We start from the raw sequence: 16706 nt of genomic DNA, 5'->3' as shown, positions 1-16706 counted from the left end.
GCGATTCCCCTTCGGCCCCCGCCGGGGAGACCGAGAGAGAATGGGCCTGTAAACATGTCAACAAATAAATCGTCATGTAAAAATGGCATTTTAAATTGTTTTTGACATTTGTACAGTGGCTGCCAATGAAAATGAAATGCAGACAAGAAAATCTTGAGTCTGCCAGTCACTCAATACCTGAAGTGGCTGTTAGTGGATATTGGCTACTGCGCCCGATCGATGCACGAGTATCGGCATTATAAAGCCTTTGGTATCTCATGTTGACGTGAAGATAGTTATGTGCTGACAGTTGTTGCTTATTGCACTAAGACCCATTCATTTTATTTCATTTTTTCGGCTTTTATATAACACGTTTAGGAGCCCAAGAACTTGACAAGTCATTTCTAAAGATCTTGAACTTATATTTCGAGATTTTTGTAGCTCACATTGTCAGGGTTTTATATTTAAATTATATACAACACACCATTATAATCAATTTTTTTGAATTATAAGAATCGTATAAAAGGAGGGGTTGACAAAGAAAAAGAGGCTGAAAGAGCTAGTCTTAAATATCGCCTTTCTCTGCGCTTTTCATGAATTCAAGTGAGGATTATCACCAAAATGCCCATAAATCAATTTTCATCCTAATGGTCTATTTGACAAAATCTGATTTTATCGAATGTTCGAAGCGAAACGGAATAAAAATCTAGTAGTTTTTATAATAGTTGGTGGCTGACAATTTATGTCTGGCAATTTTAGCACTCACATTTCTTTTATTCGACTAAAGATAGCACAAGAATTTGTTAATAATGGTATATTTTACTTTTTAAACATATATAGAAATTGGCATAATAAATGTTTGGCCTTAGCCCCGCAATTGCATAGCTCAGCATCAGCAGCAAAAATATTTAGCTGCTGCCATTACCCGCATCGATAACCGAAAAAATTAAGCATACGCCACATGACCCGGTTTAGTTAGGCAGTTGCCAACCTCTGCCTGTGTCTGCCCGCATGCTCAACTGGCCCACTCATTTATCAAGCTTAAAGGACTTGAATGTAAATGTTTGCCTACGGCGCACTCTCATTATGTACGGAGTTGGCTGGTTTTCTTCTTTTTTTTTTTGCACACACACGCGGAAAACCGCAGGACACACACCCTTGCCAAAAACCCAAACAGAAAAAAGAAGCCAAAGAAGCAGAGGAGAAGAAAAATAAAGTCACATAAAATTAATAAGCAAGGACAACGAGTCCTGGCACTTGCATGTGCGTTGCTAACATGCTAAATTATTGCAATATGAATTATGATATTAATTTAAACGTTCGGCCCTGCGCGCCGCCTCTTATTAATGTGACATGTAATGTGCCTGTTATTACCTTAAGATTATGATTACTTACCTTCGTACCTCTGGCCTGTTGTCGTCACATATGTGCGGAGGGGGCGGGGAGCAGAAAGACGCTACCTGCTGTGCTCGGCTGTGGCTGTGGCTGCGCCTGCGGCTGCTGTGTGGCTTGTGCCGGGGGCAATGTGTGGCATTTTCATTTAAATGGGTGCCCCACAAAGTAATTGAAATGTAGCCATGAAGTGGACCAGATCTGGCCCAGAACCTGCCGTCTTCCTGTACACTGTTCGCAGTTTCTGCAACTTGTTTGTCTTGGCAACACCTTAAAGAGTTAACCACTCGCGTTGACTACTCTGTGGTCTGTGGCACAGCAAGCGGTCTACAACTCGTTGTCGTCGTCATCCTTCTCATCATCATGATCATCGTCAACATCATTATCATCATCATTGTCGCATCAGTTTTCAGGAGTTCGGTTTTTTGCCGCCTCGTGAGTTGATTTCCAAAAGTCGCGCCTAAGTGGGCTCATTTTGACATCTTGCTTTAACATTGCAGATGGGTCTGGGACTTGGGTCTGTGCCTTGCACTGACCAACGGCCAGCTGAGGCTGCACAAAAGTGAGTGATACATGGCGGACATTGTCTGCAATAAATACTTAATGCCTACCAAAAATATACACATTAAAAGTCAGGCCGCAGTGGCAGCCGCATTGACGTCTTCATCTGGGCCGCGTCTGGCGGTTTTCATTGCCATTTTTGGTATTTCAATTAAATTTTTTTATGACAACATCAAAACTCTATCATAATTCTAAATGTCTTGACATGAGTTTTGTGTCTTTGTCTCAGCGCTCAAAGCAATGCGAGGCAATTTTTCTCTCTTCTTGTTTTTTTTTGAAGAATTCCTGCACAGTTTTGGAAGAGAGGGTGGCCAGGAAAGTTAAGCCCAACTAATTGTGATTATCCACACTTGTGCACTTGTGCATCATGCTAACTGTTCGTGTTGCCCTCGCTGTAGGGTATCTCTTGTTTTTATTATTACCTTGATGCTTTTTGTCAGTAATTGTAATGGCTGAAAGCCTGGCCAACCACTTAAACTTCAGACTGTTTGCCTCTCTATAGACTCGCCGGATGAGCTGAGTTTCTTGCTCGTTTAATGATGTGTGAGCCTGGAATTTTGCGCGCGGTTTCTGTGAAGTAGTGGCCGGTGCCTGGTCCTGGTCCTGGTCGCGGTCTCGGTGCCGACCAACTGACTGGCATACCAATTTATAATTTCTTTTAATAAAGTTGACATTCAGCCCGGCCTGCTGGTTCTTGCTTGTTTGTATTTTATTCTCTTTTTTAGCGTCTGCCCGAGTGGATCATGATCGCAAGAGCGTCGCCTCGCCTCGCCTTGCCAAAGGTGTTGAACTTCTCGCGCCTGGCATTTCGGCACTTTTTCCCCAATCCCCAACGCTTGCAGACCGCCAGCTGGGCGTCGTCTAACATATGCGACTTGGCAGCCACCCTATTGAGCAGCCCAAATGTCTTCCGCTGAGGCCATTTGTTTCATACGCAGGACTCACCCACACACACACTCACACGTGTCTGTAAATTCCGCAAATATCCGCTATCCGTTTCCTTTATATGAGATTTATTTATTGTGCTTATCAGCATGTGCAAATCTTTAAATTTAAAAAAAAAGACTCAAAAGAATTCGCCTGCTTCCGCTGCGCACATCGGTTGCAGCCCAAAGCCCATCCATTCAAGCGCAGCGCTTTGACCATATTAGCACCCAATTCCGATTCCGAGCCCGAGCCCGTCCCGTACCACCCCCCGCCCCATGGCTGTGTGCGTTTATCTGTTATCCAAAAAAAAAAAATGTATATAAAAATTGCTTTAAACTAAGGCACTAAGCACTTTTGGCCCGGCACAACTTTGTCAACCGCACATAACAAAGTGTTATGTGCCTTCTAACTAACAGAATGTGCCCGTAAAAATACCCTTTCAACGCACCGCAACCCCATTTCACACACCTATAAATGTACCAGGCACAGTGGTAAGAATATAATAAATATAATACGTAACTGAGGAGAATTATACATGTTCTCATCGAAATTATTTATTTTATATACCTCCATATTGGCATAAATTGCTGGGATTTTAACAATTGCAATTCCAAAGAACTAAAAAATGCCCAAATGGAAAAATGTTTAATATTAAATAAATTTTAATTTACTCAAGAGCTTAGAGTTGGATTTAATTTAATTTCATTCAAGCCAAGAAAATCAGGAATTTTCTCAAGACTTTCTTAAATATTCTTAACATCCTTAATTTTTGTACGAAATGCATCACGCATCTACAATCCCTTAAAGTATATATATATATATAGCACATATGTATACAGCACATCTGCGAAATTCTATCGACATTGATATACATATAGTATATATATATATATATATATAGTCCCACACATATGTCAAGTTCTTTCGGCATTGAATATAGCTCCTATTATAACGATTAATTGAAAAGAAGCGTATTTAACCTTCGGCGAAGAGAGCAATTCTTGTTTTATGTAAATCTCCTAAAACTCCTTGTAACTCATAGTATTTCTTTAGATTTTCAATAGAATATATTTACATGAAAGTATTCCCTAGGTGCCTATTAAGCATATTGACATAGTTGGTACCACTGTGCGCCAGCCAATGTCACCGCAGTTCTGCGGGGTGGGGCTGGTAGTGTGAAAAAAAGTACATTTTTCAAATGTAACGCTTTTCGTAGCATGCTTAGCGGGGCGAGTGAAAGTCGTTGCCACAACTTTTGAGTGTGCTCGTGTGTGTTGAGGGGAGGGGGAATGGACACAGGCGGGGTGTTAGGTCTTGGGTGTGTGGATATCATTGTAGCTCTCTGCGCTGTGTTGATTTTTATAGTTTTGTCTAGGAAAACAGTTGCAGATACTAAACCGCCCGTTTTTGTGGTCGTTTTGTTTTCTGGACCATTTGCGTTTTGGTCTTGTATTCTGTGCATGTGTCTTTGTGTGTGTTTGAGCGTTTGCATCAAGTTGTAAATTTGGCGATTAGCACCCCTTTGTGAGTTGGTCATATGGGGCAATCTAACAGCCAAAGGCTGGGCAAGATGCGCGCCGTCTGATAAGTTTACTCAAAATTAGCATAGGCCGACGGCTGGGCCCGTGGAGCAAGGAACAGGAGCTGCAACTGGACGTGGCCAGAAAGGCAGCAGCAGCAGCAGCAGCAGCCAGCGGACACTCAAAGCAACAAACGGCGATGATATTGTCGCTGCTGCTGCTGTTGGCTTATGAATAAAACATTTTGGCTGGGTGAACGTGGTCCACAGTAGCAGCCGCCTCGGAATCGCAATTGAATCGAACTGCGGCAAACTGCGAACTGCGGCTGCAACTGCCAGCAGCAGTTGCTACAAATGTTTTACAAGCTTTTCAGCGCTTCGTTTTTCTTGTTGTTGTTGCTGTTGTCGTTGTTGTGGGCCATTGTTGTTGGTGTTGGAGCAGCAGTTCCCGGAAACAATTCAGTTTGAAAAAAAAGCGAGCGAAAAAAAGTGCAGGCCCGGTCTTGTGCTCGCAGTCGCAACATTATGAACATGGCCAATAAATCGTGAATTGTTCGCATGCTCGAAATGTTGCATGTTTGATTTCTGCGCCACTTGCATTTACTTTATGATATTATAACCCGGACAACGTTTGACATTTGGCGCTCTTTATTTATGATAACAGCCCACCAGTTTTTCCCCACAAGCTGGCCACTTCGCAGTTTGTCAGCATTTTGTCGCCGACTTTCGTTGAAGAGTTTTTTATACTTATTTCATTTTTCTCATCTCGACCCAAAGCTGCAGGCGTTCATTTCCAGCTATATAACTGAAAAATTCGTCGCACGGCAGGAAATGAGTCTTAAATCTATATACATGCCCTGTAGTCTCGTAACAAGAAGGGTATACCCATTAAGAGACACGTCTTTAATTCTCTCTACTGTCAGTCAGAACCTCAAGTCGTATACTTATAAAATTACTCAAGCTGAGTAAAAGTTTTTTTTTGACGATTTTTCACTTTATCTTTTTCCTGCCTGCAGGCCCCACAGGACGAGGTTTGTGGGCGTGGATGCATCCAGGCATGCTCGCCATCGTCGTGAATCTCCCGTACTCAAGGGCTGGGCAGCCAGGGAGAAGGGAGCTGCAAATTGGTTTAAGTGTGGCAGCAGTTACAGTGTAACTCTTGCCCGCAGGCAATAAAAATATTTTTATTTATGTGCATATCATATTTTTTTAAGAGTTTTTCTAGTTGGGTGTCTGCCGGGCGAGCCCGTTAAATGAGCCGCGAAAATAGTTTCCGTCGCTGCGTCCTGGAAATTGCATGCTAACGGTAAAGCGGAAAAATTGTGAGTTTTCACTTAAGCTGTTCAACTGATTGAGTTCCGAATAGCGAAGGGCGCGTCTCAGATGTTTTCAACGTGTAATTTGTACAAAATACAACCAATAACCTATTTTCGTTAAGTATTTCCTCATATTTTTATAATTTAACTGTTTCTTTCTACCTTTGTAGAGAGTATTTTAATGTGAGCATGAAATGTTTAACGGGTAAAAGGATCTTTCTTTTGGCTGTAAATATGTCGGAACCGGCCAAATCGGACCACTAATTTCTTAATTTCTTTTTCATTTTTCAACTTATCTTGAGAAAAGTCGGCTTCCCTAGAAGTAAAATCTTATTAACATATCATAGAATCTTATTATATAATTGCCATAAGAATGATCGGTCGAAAAACAAGCTCTTGTGTGAAAATCATTTCTGTTTTACAAAATATTTTATCCAAACTCAGAAAATACTTCGCTATTTTCGTCACATATCTACATACCCGTAAGACATAATTCTAAAAAAGTACTCAATCTTCATATCCTTAATTCCCTTAATACCCTTGTAGACATTTTCCTTACGGCTGAGTTCGATGAAAATATGATCGAAAACAGAACATACTTATTACCACACAAATACTAATTTTTGATCGATTCTATATCTTATATATTATAGTAATGCGATCTTGAAAAGATTTGGCTTATAAATAATAGCATTATTAAAATAGTAAATTCCGGGGTTGGGTTAAGATATCTTGAAAAAAGCAAAAAAGTTAGTCAGACAAAAACCTACTCTTTGACCGATCGTTCTTATACAGCTATAAGAACCGCAGCTATAACTTCTGGTATATGTATGGTCGCATTAAAAATGAGTGAATGGCTCGCATAGAATCAGACAATCGGACAGACGTACGGGTGGACAGATGGACGGGTGGAGAGAGGGACGGATGGACAGACAGAAATGGGTACATCAACTGAACTAGAATATTTATACCTTCTGAAGTGGGAGATGTCATAAGAGCTTAAATATTAAGTTCATAGCTTCATAAGAATAGTAGGAAGGGTGCTGCTCAAGCTTAACTAGAAATATATTTAAAATACTTAAAAAGCAGAAAATATTGTAACAAGTTATATAAACCTTAAGAAAGTCGTAAAAGCTGAGCTTAAACGAGATATAACTATTAGATCTTTATAAAATGGTGCCAAGTGTATATAAAGCTTAGAGATAGGTAGCGTAGGGCTATACTCATGAGTGTAATATTTCGTATTAAAATTAAAATTTGCCCACCATACAAGTCAACCATTTTGTGGGTAGTACCTGAAAGCCCACACCCATATTTGATTTAATTAAAACTCACGCACTCAACCGTTGAGAACTGGATGCAAATGAATTGCAAAAACAAACAGCTAAACAGAATCAATCAAGCGTGTCTCCATGCCGAACACATTTCGCCCTGGGCCAGAGGTTGCGTTTATCGAGCTTTCTCTCCGTTTGATTAGCTTTCAACGGCTTCGAACTTCCGCCTGAAAATGAAAATGTTTATTAATAATTTTCACTTTTACATAACATTTGGTAGCAGCAGCACTAGCAGCAGCAGCAGCAGCAGCGGCAGCAGCTGCTGGTTAAGTAACCACACCCAATGCGCCGCAATATGGCGCTGGGCCCGCCCCCAATGCGTTCTATGTACAAAGTAGGCAGACTATTGTCGTCTCGCTCACGCCGCCTGCCCATTGGATACAGCAGTTAAACCGGTTTCTGCCCGTTTTGCAATCCGTTGGCCAATGCCAAGGAACAACCATTTTCCAGCGACAGCTGTGGTGCCTGGCTAAATAAGAGCAGCAACTGTTGTGTCATATGTATATGCAGCATATAAACGGAGCCAACTGTCTGCGGGTTGGGTGGTCTGCGCAAGTGCTCCACTTGGGCACTTGGGAGGCAACTCCAGTTCGCTGCGTTGCTCAGCAGTTGTCCAAATGCTTGTGCACAGATGCTGCAAACTGGGTGGCAGCAAACGGAGTCAAAGCGCTGTCCAAAGTATGCGGCAAGAAGCTACATCAACTGCTGAGTGCCGCCAGCTGCATTGATTTTTATACCCTGTCGACTTGAGTGCAGGAGAGGTAGTTAGGTGCCTGAAATATGGTCGGGCTTGGATTAAAGTATTGCTACAGTTGTCCTGTTTGTTGATTGAATTCCCAAGTCTTAAGACAGAATTTCCCATGTTGAAGTATCCTTCCAATGCAATTAGTACCAAAGAGTAACATGGAAGATCCAGGGAATATTATCTTACTGTTAACATTAACACTTAATTTTTCTGCTTTTTTTTTTAAATATACTATATTCTTCGTTCACTATGTTGCTGTTCCATTTCGTAAGTGTACATATTAAGTTTGTTATCAGTTTTTTTTTAAACAATTTTGTGTTATACATTACTTTTTGTATATACAAAAATAAATATTTTTTTTTTCGTTGTGGGCATGTGTGTTTGTGGCGAATGAAAAAATGACAAGGAGAAATCATAAATCAAGTTAATAATCCAAATCATTCTTCAAAATAACACTTAACAGCTAAAACGCGCAACGCATTCTAGCCATTTTTTGGGTTCATCGAGATCTTGATCTCTGCGTCCTTCGCTTGTTTCTAGTGATTACGCAGCGCCTCGTTAATGACTCGCAATATCTCAATTTGCAGATCAGTAAAAGCCACGGGCTCCAATTGTGCACTGCGTATTTTCATGGCAACGGCCTTGAAAAAGGCACCGATTTCATCCTCCTCTGCAGCCATAGAACAAGCGCCCATTGGAAAGACAGCCTGACTAGATGTTGATGGCGTATTGGCCGTATTTTGAAAGCGTGTGCTGGTCGAGGTGGGCGTGTGCACCTCCAGCTTTTGCGTATATTCGCCAGCTACTTGTAGTTGTTGTTGCAGCTGCTGCTGTGGCTCCAGGTTGCTGCCCGTCTCATTGAGGGGCTCCGACTTGGATAGAACATTGCTAACGCTTTGAACGGCCAAATAAACGGAATCATCATTATTCTCATAGTTAACTACATGCTGTTGTTGCTGTTGTTGTTGTTGTTGTTGTGTGGGTTGTTCGGGTGTTGGCGTCGTCTCCATATCCTCGTTTTCGTTCTCCTCACCCTCATCATCATGCACCACATCGCCGTTTATATAGTTTTCTATATCCATTTCATCGTAACTGGTCACGCACAGATCGTTGGGCTGCTGCACATTCTGCTGCTGCTGTTGCTGCTGCATTGTGGCAGACAGTTCGACTTTGTGTGGACCCGATAGCGGCGGCAGTGTGGACATATTAAGCTGGGATGAGCTACTTTGCGATGCATCCAAGTTGCTTGACTGTGGCTCGGAATGCTGCAATGGCGATTCGGCCATATGCTCCTCAAGTTCGTGCTTGGGCAATAGCATGTTCAGCGAGTCTCCATCACTGCAATTGGCATTAAACAAATCACAAATAGTTATTCATTCGTAAACTCTGTATACATTTAACTACTCACAGCGACTTTTGTTGAATATATTTCTGTAGAAAGCCGAGGGAATCATAGTGCTTCCAACGCGACGTGGCGTCGATATGCAGCTGCGTTTTCAGACGTTTGTACTCCCGTGCATATTGGTCCCGCAGTGCCTTCCACTTCTGCCGGCATTGCTTGACTATAATTATTATAAGATATATATAGTACAATGCTGAATATTGAAATGTTCAACAATTTTGGGCTACAACCTGGCTTCTTAAGTTTTCGTGCTATTTCATCCCAGATTTCCAGCTTTAGTTTGACATTGCGATAGTTTTGATTGCTATAGTTGTAGATCATGTCCTCCTGCTGTATCAGTGTGATCAGCTCCTTCTCAAAGTAGCTCTCCATATTGAGAAACGTGTGTATTGGATCATCGTCCTCCTCATCGGCATTCGTTTGATGATTGTGCGTTGACGATTGACTCACAACGTTGGCAGCATTTACGCAGTCCACAAACTCATTGTAAAGCGTATTCCCGGACGTCTGATTCGGCGTCTCGCAGGTGACCGTTATGGATGTGGCAGAGCCAACGGCATTGCCACTTGCATCAGTCAAGTAGTTCCAATTGGTTTCCTGTTGTGACGGCTGCTGCTGCTGCTGCTGTTGCTGCTGATGCTGCTGCTGCATGATTTGGCTAGCGAAGAATGCGTTAATACCACGTGACGTATCCGGTTTCTTATCAAGAGCATCCGTTGCTGTTGTCACCGTCGTTGTTGTTGTCGGCACGAAGCTGCAGTTTTCCAGCAGCGAGCTACTTCGCTCCTCTATTTTGATGTTGGCAAATTTGCCACATTCGGTGGTCAGATTAAGATTTTGGCTGCTGCTATTGCTGTTGCTAAACGAATTGTTATTGACGTTGGCCGTGCTGCTGGTCGTGTTTGTGCTCATATTGGGCAGCGACATCGATGTCAAATTTCCATTGCCGTTCAGCGAGCCACGTGATCGATAGCTGCAAGTGGGCATCAATAGACACAAATGTGATATTATAAATTATGTGTGCGTCTTTGGCTCAACTTACTTGCGTGACAGCGCATAGGGACGCAGAAAGTCCAGCTCCTTGAAGTACTTCCACTTGACGTTGCCTTTGGTATTCGTTTTGGAGCGTTTTAGCTCTCGGCAATATTGGTCCCTCATGGCCTTCCACTTGGCCTTACATTGCGCATCTGTTTGCCGACAATAAACTGTTTAGCATTAATTTATAATCAAAATGTGCGGCACGGCTATATCACCTGTCCAGCCCACATGGCTGCCAATTTCACTCCACTTTTCATCCTTGCTCTTGGTGCTGCGATAGAGCTGATGCTTGGGATTGTAAAGAGCCTGCTCCTGTGATACCATCGATATGAGGATTAGTTCCTTGGGTATGTTTACCACATTCTCGCAGAGGCTGTCCATGCTGCTGAGATTCACAAGCTGTGCCTGTGCCGCGACGCCAACAAGAGTGCCCGCGTGCTGCGGCTTCTGTTTTAGCATTTGCGCCACATCCTCGGCTTTCGTCATATCCGTTTCCATGGGGCTTTGCCGCTCGAAAGGCAGCGAAACGCGTTTTATATTAACAAGGCTTTCAGATTGTTGTTGCTGTTGGTGTTCATGCATTTGCGCCACTTCACTTGCACATGGTATGGTTTCCATTATGCGCTTTAATATTAGTACTTGTGCCTGTGGCTCATTTTGGCGTCTGGCTGTTGAGTTAATTATTAAAATCAAATGCAGCAAATCCTTGCGGCCACAAATTTATTTGCGACTGAACAGCTGTCAAATAGCACGCTTAACAGCTGTGCGTTGATGCTCGTTTCGTATCGATATATATCGATTACTTTTGCAATACTAAGTCACGTATAACATATTTATTAATATCTCTTATTTTCCATACAAATTAAAGATGACTGTCACTAGTTTTGGAATTTTTGTTACACTTGACAAAATAAAATCCGAGCTTGCGCTAACTGGAATATCTATTAACATTCTGTTAAGCAGCCAGGAGTATTTCTGTTAAGTGACCATGCAGTGCTGTAAAGTGCTAAGTTTTAAAGAGTTGGCAGCCCTCATTTTTGCGCATGCGTGTGCTTGTAAAGCGCGCGCGAGTTTTGAATATTTCCCAAAATGTGTAATTGCTTTTGGCTAACAACTAATCCAATTAGTTAATTGCATTAACGTCTCGGGTAGCATCATAACAGTGTAAGTTAAATATTTATTTCGACGTTAGTTTGTCTCGCGACGCGTTCTTGATTGGTCTGGTGCGCTGTAACGGTTATTTGCTGCGATTTAAAATTTAATGCGCAATCATGCCGAAAATTGATCCAGAAACCCAAGCCCTCTACGATGAGATCAATGGCATGATACAAAAGTTTAAGGTTACACCTTGATATTCGCTTAAGAATTATAAAACTATTAATTCCATTGCATTGTTATTTGAATTCCCTAGGATGATCAAAAGGCGAAGGCGGACTGCACGCTGGCGGACAAATGCGGTGACATGGGGGATGTGCCCAAAATACGATTTTCTTCGAAAAAGATTTTAAAAGGTCACATTAACAAGGTGAACTCGGTGCATTTTGCGGGCGATTCACGCCACTGTGTCACCGGCTCATTGGATGGCAAACTGATCATTTGGGACACCTGGACGGCAAACAAGGTGCAGATTATACCATTGCGCTCGGCTTGGGTAATGACCGTCGCCTTCTCGCCGTCGGGCAACTTTGTGGCCTGCGGTGGCATGGACAACCAATGCACCGTCTACGATGTGAACAATCGTGATGCTTCTGGAGTGGCCAAAATGGTGATTGAGCTAATTGGCTATGAGGGATTTCTAAGCTCGTGTCGTTTTCTGGATGATGGCCATTTGATAACCGGTTCGGGTGATATGAAAATGTAAGTTGACAAGAATTTCTGGAATGACGACCTCTTAAGCATGACTGTTCATGGATTACAGCTGCCACTGGGACTTGGAGAAGGGCGTCAAGACTATGGACTTTAATGGGCATGCTGGCGATATTGCGGGTCTTTCATTGTCACCCGATATGAATACCTATATAACCGGCTCAGTGGACAAAACTGCCAAGTTGTGGGATGTACGCGAACAGGGACACAAGCAAATGTTCTTCGGTCACACCATGGATGTGTCCTCCGTTTGCGTAAGTTACCCAACATTTGCCTATTGTTCGATTCCTTTTCGATTTGCATTTGTGGTTTCCAGTATCATCCAAGCGGTTTTGGCTTCGCCTCCTGCTCGGAGGATCAAACGGCACGCATGTACGATTTGCGTGCAGACCAACAAATTGGACTCTATGAGCCGCCCCAGAAGAACACGGGCTTCACCTCGTGCGGTGCGTGTTACCAATTTTGTTGTTATGCTTTTATGCTTCTCTTTTGTGCTTCTTGGTTCGCCTTGACTTTAGACAGTTTCTAATCTGATTTTGTGCCCATTAGCTCTATCGACCAGCGGTCGCTACTTATTGTGCGCCGGCATTGAGGGCAGTGTGCACTCGTGGGATGCAATGAAGCAACGGCACACGGGTAGGTGGCAAACGTGGACGGCTTCAATTGTCATTTGACTGGTATTGATTTTTGTCATTTACCATTTTCGCTGTCTTTTTCGACAGGCACGCTGTCTGGACATGAAAATCGGATAACTTGCATCAGCCTGTGCCCCAATGGCATGTGTCTAGCCTCGACCAGTTGGGATCAACAAGTGCGCCTGTGGCTCTAATTGAGGAACATTCCACTTTTGACACTCCACACTTGGTTCAATATACATAGATTAATGGCATTATTAACAAATCTTTGTAGCTTATTACTTGGCGTAACAACCACATGATATTGAGAATAAAGTGCATGAAAATTATCACCAATATATTCAGGATGATCGCTTGAACTTTTTCAAAAATTCACTGACGCTTCATGCATGCATACATGCAAGCAAGCATACATGCATTCAAGCATACATGCATGCATAAGTACATACATGCATGCGCTCATTCATGCATGCATACATACATTTGCACATATGTGAATGCATACATGCATTCATAAATACATGCATGCGTACATACATGCATGCGTACATATGCAAGACACACATAACCTGTAAGACGTATTTAAATCCATGAATACGCAGAGAAAGGCGATATTAAAGGGTAGGTAGAAAGGCATAAAATTGGTCTATGCTTGGTATAAGAGTGCATGCGTACGAACACACATACATATATACATGCGAACAAATGTGTGCATACGAAAATACATGGAAAAGAAAAAGTTACTGTTCAATTATGCATTCGAACTTATAAATCACAATTCAAGATGAAAGACTTAATTATAAAATGCCTTCTACTAATCTTACTAATCTCTGATGATTTGATGCAATGGATATTGTGGTATATAGGACTCCAAACGTTGATGGCGACGCAGTGAGCATTCCTGATAATCCATCCATTTTACATACTTTTTGTCATGGCACATCTCCGAGTTTGCCTTGATAAACAGATCGTGGCGCAGTTCCATGTAGAATGCACGATTCGAATGCTCGTGCTTATGTACATGCCGATCAAGCCAATTCATCACCTTGTGCTCCCCATATGGAATAGTGGTACCGGTGCAAACAGTGCTCATCTTTATGTTGGGATTATAATTCTTTACTGGATTTGAGGCAACGCTGACTCGTTTGCTTTCCTTGCGCTCCTTGGTGTGTCCGGCGTCCATTAGTTGATTGCCGAATGTTATAGCCCATGGATTATATTCCAAGCGCCCGTATTCATCCTCACCTCCTTTAGCCTCTGTTTTCTGTTTGCTTGACATCGTAGTCTGCATTCTGTTCGCCCTGAGCGTGCTCTTATCTGCATTCAAAAACAGATCTGTTTTATTCTGTTCGAGCTCTAACTGTGAACCGTCCTCTGTTCGTCCAAAATATGACATTAAGTTCCAATTAAAATCGTCTGTGGGTCTTGCTTCCGGTGCTCTTACCAGTTCAGTCATGTTAAGGGTTACCTCTGCTTCCTGTTTGCCGGATATCGTAGTCAGAACACTTCCAGAATTTCTTTTCGCGTTGAGCTCTAACTGAGAAAAGTCCTCTGTCAGTCCAAAATTTGACATTAAGTACCTATTAAAATCGACCGTCGTTCTTGCTATCGGTACGCTTCCCGCTTCAGGTATTATGAAAAGCTTTTAAGCACATGTAAGTTGGCAACAGTTCGATCCAAACATAAACACAATACCTACACAGTATAAAATCCCAAATAAAAAAACTTGCGAATTTCGAGTGTTTATCTCTGTCATTCTCTAAATATTCTTCAGTATTAAGGCTCAGCTGTGTTCCTTTGTGTAATGTATAAGAGTATTAGAATTGGAAATTTACTTTTGGTGAAAAAGTTCTGTGTGATGTGATTTGAAAACAAGCTGTTGCATGTTTAGAAAATTTACATCGCCAGGCTATCTTGATTAGTCAAAATCAAGGCTGCAAGGCTCCTTCCAATTGAACCGGTCCTAACCCGAAAAAAAAACAATGAACTACAGATAGGCTAATTTTCACTGCTTCTGAGTATGGTAATTCGAACACACTTTATACACAAATTATTCTTGGGCAATAACCTGGGTGGGAAGAGTGAACTTCGTTTACCTCGACCAACAAAATTGGGAGCAGTTTTGGATCTTTCGGATGATCCTACGTTTTAGAAAGAACGCAAATTTTGATTCGAAAACACACAAGCCAAGGATTTGGAACAGATTCTTCGCTTGATGCAACTCGAAAGAACATTTTTAAGTTTTTTCCTATTATATTTCTAATTAAAAATAAAACTAGTAAAGTAAATATATGTTTTTTTTTAATATATTTTTTATATTTTTCTTATAAAAAATACTTATATAATTACAAAGAAATTTAGCTGCTGCGAGTTTTTGGCGCGGTTTTTTGTGAAAATTGTTTTTTTTTATAACAAAGTAGCAGCTTTTGTTGATGTTTTTTTTTTAGTTTGTGTAGTTAATTAAAACAATCCACTTTATCATTCAACATTATCAAAAGAAAGAAAGAAAAGTTGGGATACAAAACGAGCTGTAAAAGTAGAGAAAGTTGAGAAAAGTCGAGAAATACGCAGGAATAGAATCAATAAAAAGAAAGATTTGCATAAATAATAGACGGAAGGGGAGCAGAAAGCGGAGCAGAGGGGAGGGGAAGGGGATAGATACATTTATTGCATTGTGTAGGTTTTTGTGTTTAGTTTATCAGACTCTCGGTTGAACTACTAATGCGTTGTTCTCTTGTTTTGTTTTTGTTTGTTTTTTTTTTGGAAAGGAATTCGAAAGAGAGCTGTGCTCTGGCCTCGGCTTAAACGGAGAAGCCATCGCCAGTGGGATCGAGGATCCAGGGATAGTTATTGGGGCACTCCATGCAGGTGAACAGACGCAGCGTCTCGCCGGGCAGCTCGCGTGTGGTCAGCGGGCAGGCGTTGGGCAGCGAGCAGTAGGGCTGACCCTTGACATCGCATTTCTCCTTCCACTCCTGGAAGTCGCGCAGCGAGTTGAGCTCTGTGGGGTTCTGCATCCACTGAATGACCTGCAGATTGGTCACAAAGAACACATCGTTGCGTCCCAGCATCTCCTCAATGAACTTGATCAGCTCATCGCGGTACTCCTTCTTAGACTTGAGCCACGAGGCATGGAAGTGAAGGCCGAGAGGGGCGCGGTTGCTATTGTAGTGGCGATTGAAATTGTGGCGCAGCAGACGTGCGAACTGCTCGCCGGAGGCGACGTTCGAGCACGAGTCAACCATGTGACAACCGGGCAGCGACTCATCAAAGGTGGGATCATCACGACGATCCAGCTCATTCATCACCATCTCCCAGACGGGATGGCTACGCGATGGGCAGTTGTGGGCATTGCCATTGCACTTGTGCGGCATACGGAAGTACAGGGTATACGGCCAGATGGGCACGCGACCCAGCGAAGCGGTAATCGATGCATCGTACACAAAGAACTGATCCGCCATCATCTCGAACTGCTTGTTGCCACCCACGCGCAGGTAGGGTGCACGCATGCCAATGATGGAGCCATCTGTGATGTTAGCGAAACGTTCGACAATCAAACGGGAGCCCGCCATCTCGGCCAGCCAGTCATCGTAGCTGCCGCCCGTCCAGTAGTTGGGATCGTCCTTGTGCGTTAGTGAGAAAACGGAGATCTCGTGGCCGCGACGATGCAGATCCTGTACAGCCGAGTAGTTGGTATATTTGTGCGAAACAAAGAATGTACCCTTGATGGAGCAGCCATTGGGATTCTGGTGCTGGCCATTGAAGATGTCATCGTACAAATCAATATTGTCCACATTGACGGCGCCGTTGAACGTAATGGTGATCATCTGTGGCACCTGCTGGGGCTCAATGCCGCCGGGAATGCGTGTGCCGTCCGCGGAGCAGAAGCAATCGGGCAGAGCACACTGCGTCGGATCGCACTCGGGTGCACGGTTGGGATCCTCATCAACAGCTGTCAACAGAAACGGACATCAGTTAGGAAACAGTTTAGC

The 16706-nt window shown here is 42.7% G+C and overlaps 5 protein-coding genes across 13 annotated transcripts in view; 1 reads left to right on the top strand and 4 right to left on the bottom strand.

Annotated features, from left to right (window-relative positions):
• Nucleotides 1–16706, bottom strand: part of LOC115771440 (protein Teyrha-meyrha) — a 79584-nt gene that overhangs the window by 34296 nt on the left and 28582 nt on the right. For 4 of the 5 annotated variants that reach the window (XM_030717145.1, XM_030717146.1, XM_030717148.1 and 1 more), the window contains exons 1-2: nucleotides 1983–2584; nucleotides 1375–1923 (exon numbers count right to left, since the gene is read on the bottom strand). The exons of the other annotated variant lie outside the window; for it this stretch is intronic. The gene's annotated coding sequence lies outside the window, so the exon portion shown is untranslated. Of the gene's footprint in view, nucleotides 1–1374; nucleotides 1924–1982; nucleotides 2585–16706 lie in introns of those variants that run through there. 5 annotated transcript variants of the gene reach the window in all.
• LOC115771439 (putative uncharacterized protein DDB_G0271606) lies at nucleotides 7988–11482 on the bottom strand. Its single transcript, XM_030717143.1, has 5 exons — nucleotides 10429–11482; nucleotides 10218–10362; nucleotides 9406–10148; nucleotides 9182–9335; nucleotides 7988–9111 (listed from the first exon to the last, which is right to left on the bottom strand). Exons 1-5 carry the CDS (start codon nucleotides 10829–10831, stop codon nucleotides 8310–8312), a joined length of 2247 nt encoding a protein of 748 aa, XP_030573003.1. The 5' UTR covers nucleotides 10832–11482; the 3' UTR covers nucleotides 7988–8309.
• LOC115771445 (guanine nucleotide-binding protein subunit beta-2) lies at nucleotides 11485–13038 on the top strand. Its single transcript, XM_030717156.1, has 6 exons — nucleotides 11485–11553; nucleotides 11625–12070; nucleotides 12132–12333; nucleotides 12396–12525; nucleotides 12629–12715; nucleotides 12802–13038. Exons 1-6 carry the CDS (start codon nucleotides 11485–11487, stop codon nucleotides 12906–12908), a joined length of 1041 nt encoding a protein of 346 aa, XP_030573016.1. The 3' UTR covers nucleotides 12909–13038.
• Nucleotides 13455–14597, bottom strand: LOC115771446. Of its 3 annotated transcripts, XM_030717160.1 has the most exons (3): nucleotides 14414–14597; nucleotides 14159–14356; nucleotides 13455–14088 (listed from the first exon to the last, which is right to left on the bottom strand). In XM_030717160.1, the coding sequence occupies exon 3, from the start codon at nucleotides 14003–14005 to the stop codon at nucleotides 13538–13540; it is 468 nt and encodes a 155-aa protein (XP_030573020.1). In that variant the 5' UTR covers nucleotides 14006–14088; nucleotides 14159–14356; nucleotides 14414–14597; the 3' UTR covers nucleotides 13455–13537. The 3 variants fall into 3 exon arrangements, with proteins under 3 accessions (XP_030573020.1, XP_030573018.1, XP_030573019.1); XM_030717158.1 differs by having other exon boundaries at nucleotides 13455–14356; XM_030717159.1 differs by having other exon boundaries at nucleotides 13455–14337.
• The window catches only part of LOC115771442, a 30275-nt gene continuing 28632 nt past the window's right edge, over nucleotides 15064–16706 (bottom strand). For all 3 annotated transcript variants that reach the window (XM_030717152.1, XM_030717151.1, XM_030717153.1), the window contains exon 6: nucleotides 15064–16666. In XM_030717152.1, the coding sequence (XP_030573012.1) occupies nucleotides 15516–16666 (1151 nt within the window). In that variant the 3' untranslated portion in view covers nucleotides 15064–15515. The remainder of the gene's footprint in view (nucleotides 16667–16706) is intronic.

The sequence above is a fragment of the Drosophila novamexicana genome, unplaced genomic scaffold (assembly GCF_003285875.2).
Source record: "Drosophila novamexicana strain 15010-1031.04,08,12 unplaced genomic scaffold, DnovRS2.1 tig00000072-arrow-arrow-pilon, whole genome shotgun sequence".
Classification (NCBI taxonomy): domain Eukaryota; kingdom Metazoa; phylum Arthropoda; class Insecta; order Diptera; family Drosophilidae; genus Drosophila; species Drosophila novamexicana.
Note: the sequence above shows the minus strand (reverse complement) of the source record. Positions and strands in the feature narration are given on the sequence as shown.

What these genes read in the sequence shown, in the direction of transcription:
- LOC115771439 (XM_030717143.1), bottom strand. Translation starts at nt 10,831, where the DNA reads ATGGAAACCATACCATGTGCAAGTGAAGTGGCGCAAATGCATGAACAC. An exon ending in CAGCCATGTGGGCTGGACAG is followed by an intron (nt 10,363 to 10,428) that starts GTGATATAGCCG and finishes GTCGGCAAACAG; the next exon opens with ATGCGCAATGTAAGGCCAAG. An exon ending in CCCTATGCGCTGTCACGCAA is followed by an intron (nt 10,149 to 10,217) that starts GTAAGTTGAGCC and finishes GCCCACTTGCAG; the next exon opens with CTATCGATCACGTGGCTCGC.
- LOC115771446 (XM_030717158.1), bottom strand. Translation starts at nt 14,470, where the DNA reads ATGACAGAGATAAACACTCGAAATTCGCAAGTTTTTTTATTTGGGATT. An exon ending in TATTTGGGATTTTATACTGT is followed by an intron (nt 14,357 to 14,413) that starts GTAGGTATTGTG and finishes TGTGCTTAAAAG; the next exon opens with CTTTTCATAATACCTGAAGC.
- LOC115771445 (XM_030717156.1), top strand. Translation starts at nt 11,485, where the DNA reads ATGCCGAAAATTGATCCAGAAACCCAAGCCCTCTACGATGAGATCAAT. An exon ending in GCATGATACAAAAGTTTAAG is followed by an intron (nt 11,554 to 11,624) that starts GTTACACCTTGA and finishes TGAATTCCCTAG; the next exon opens with GATGATCAAAAGGCGAAGGC. An exon ending in CACGGGCTTCACCTCGTGCG is followed by an intron (nt 12,526 to 12,628) that starts GTGCGTGTTACC and finishes TGTGCCCATTAG; the next exon opens with CTCTATCGACCAGCGGTCGC.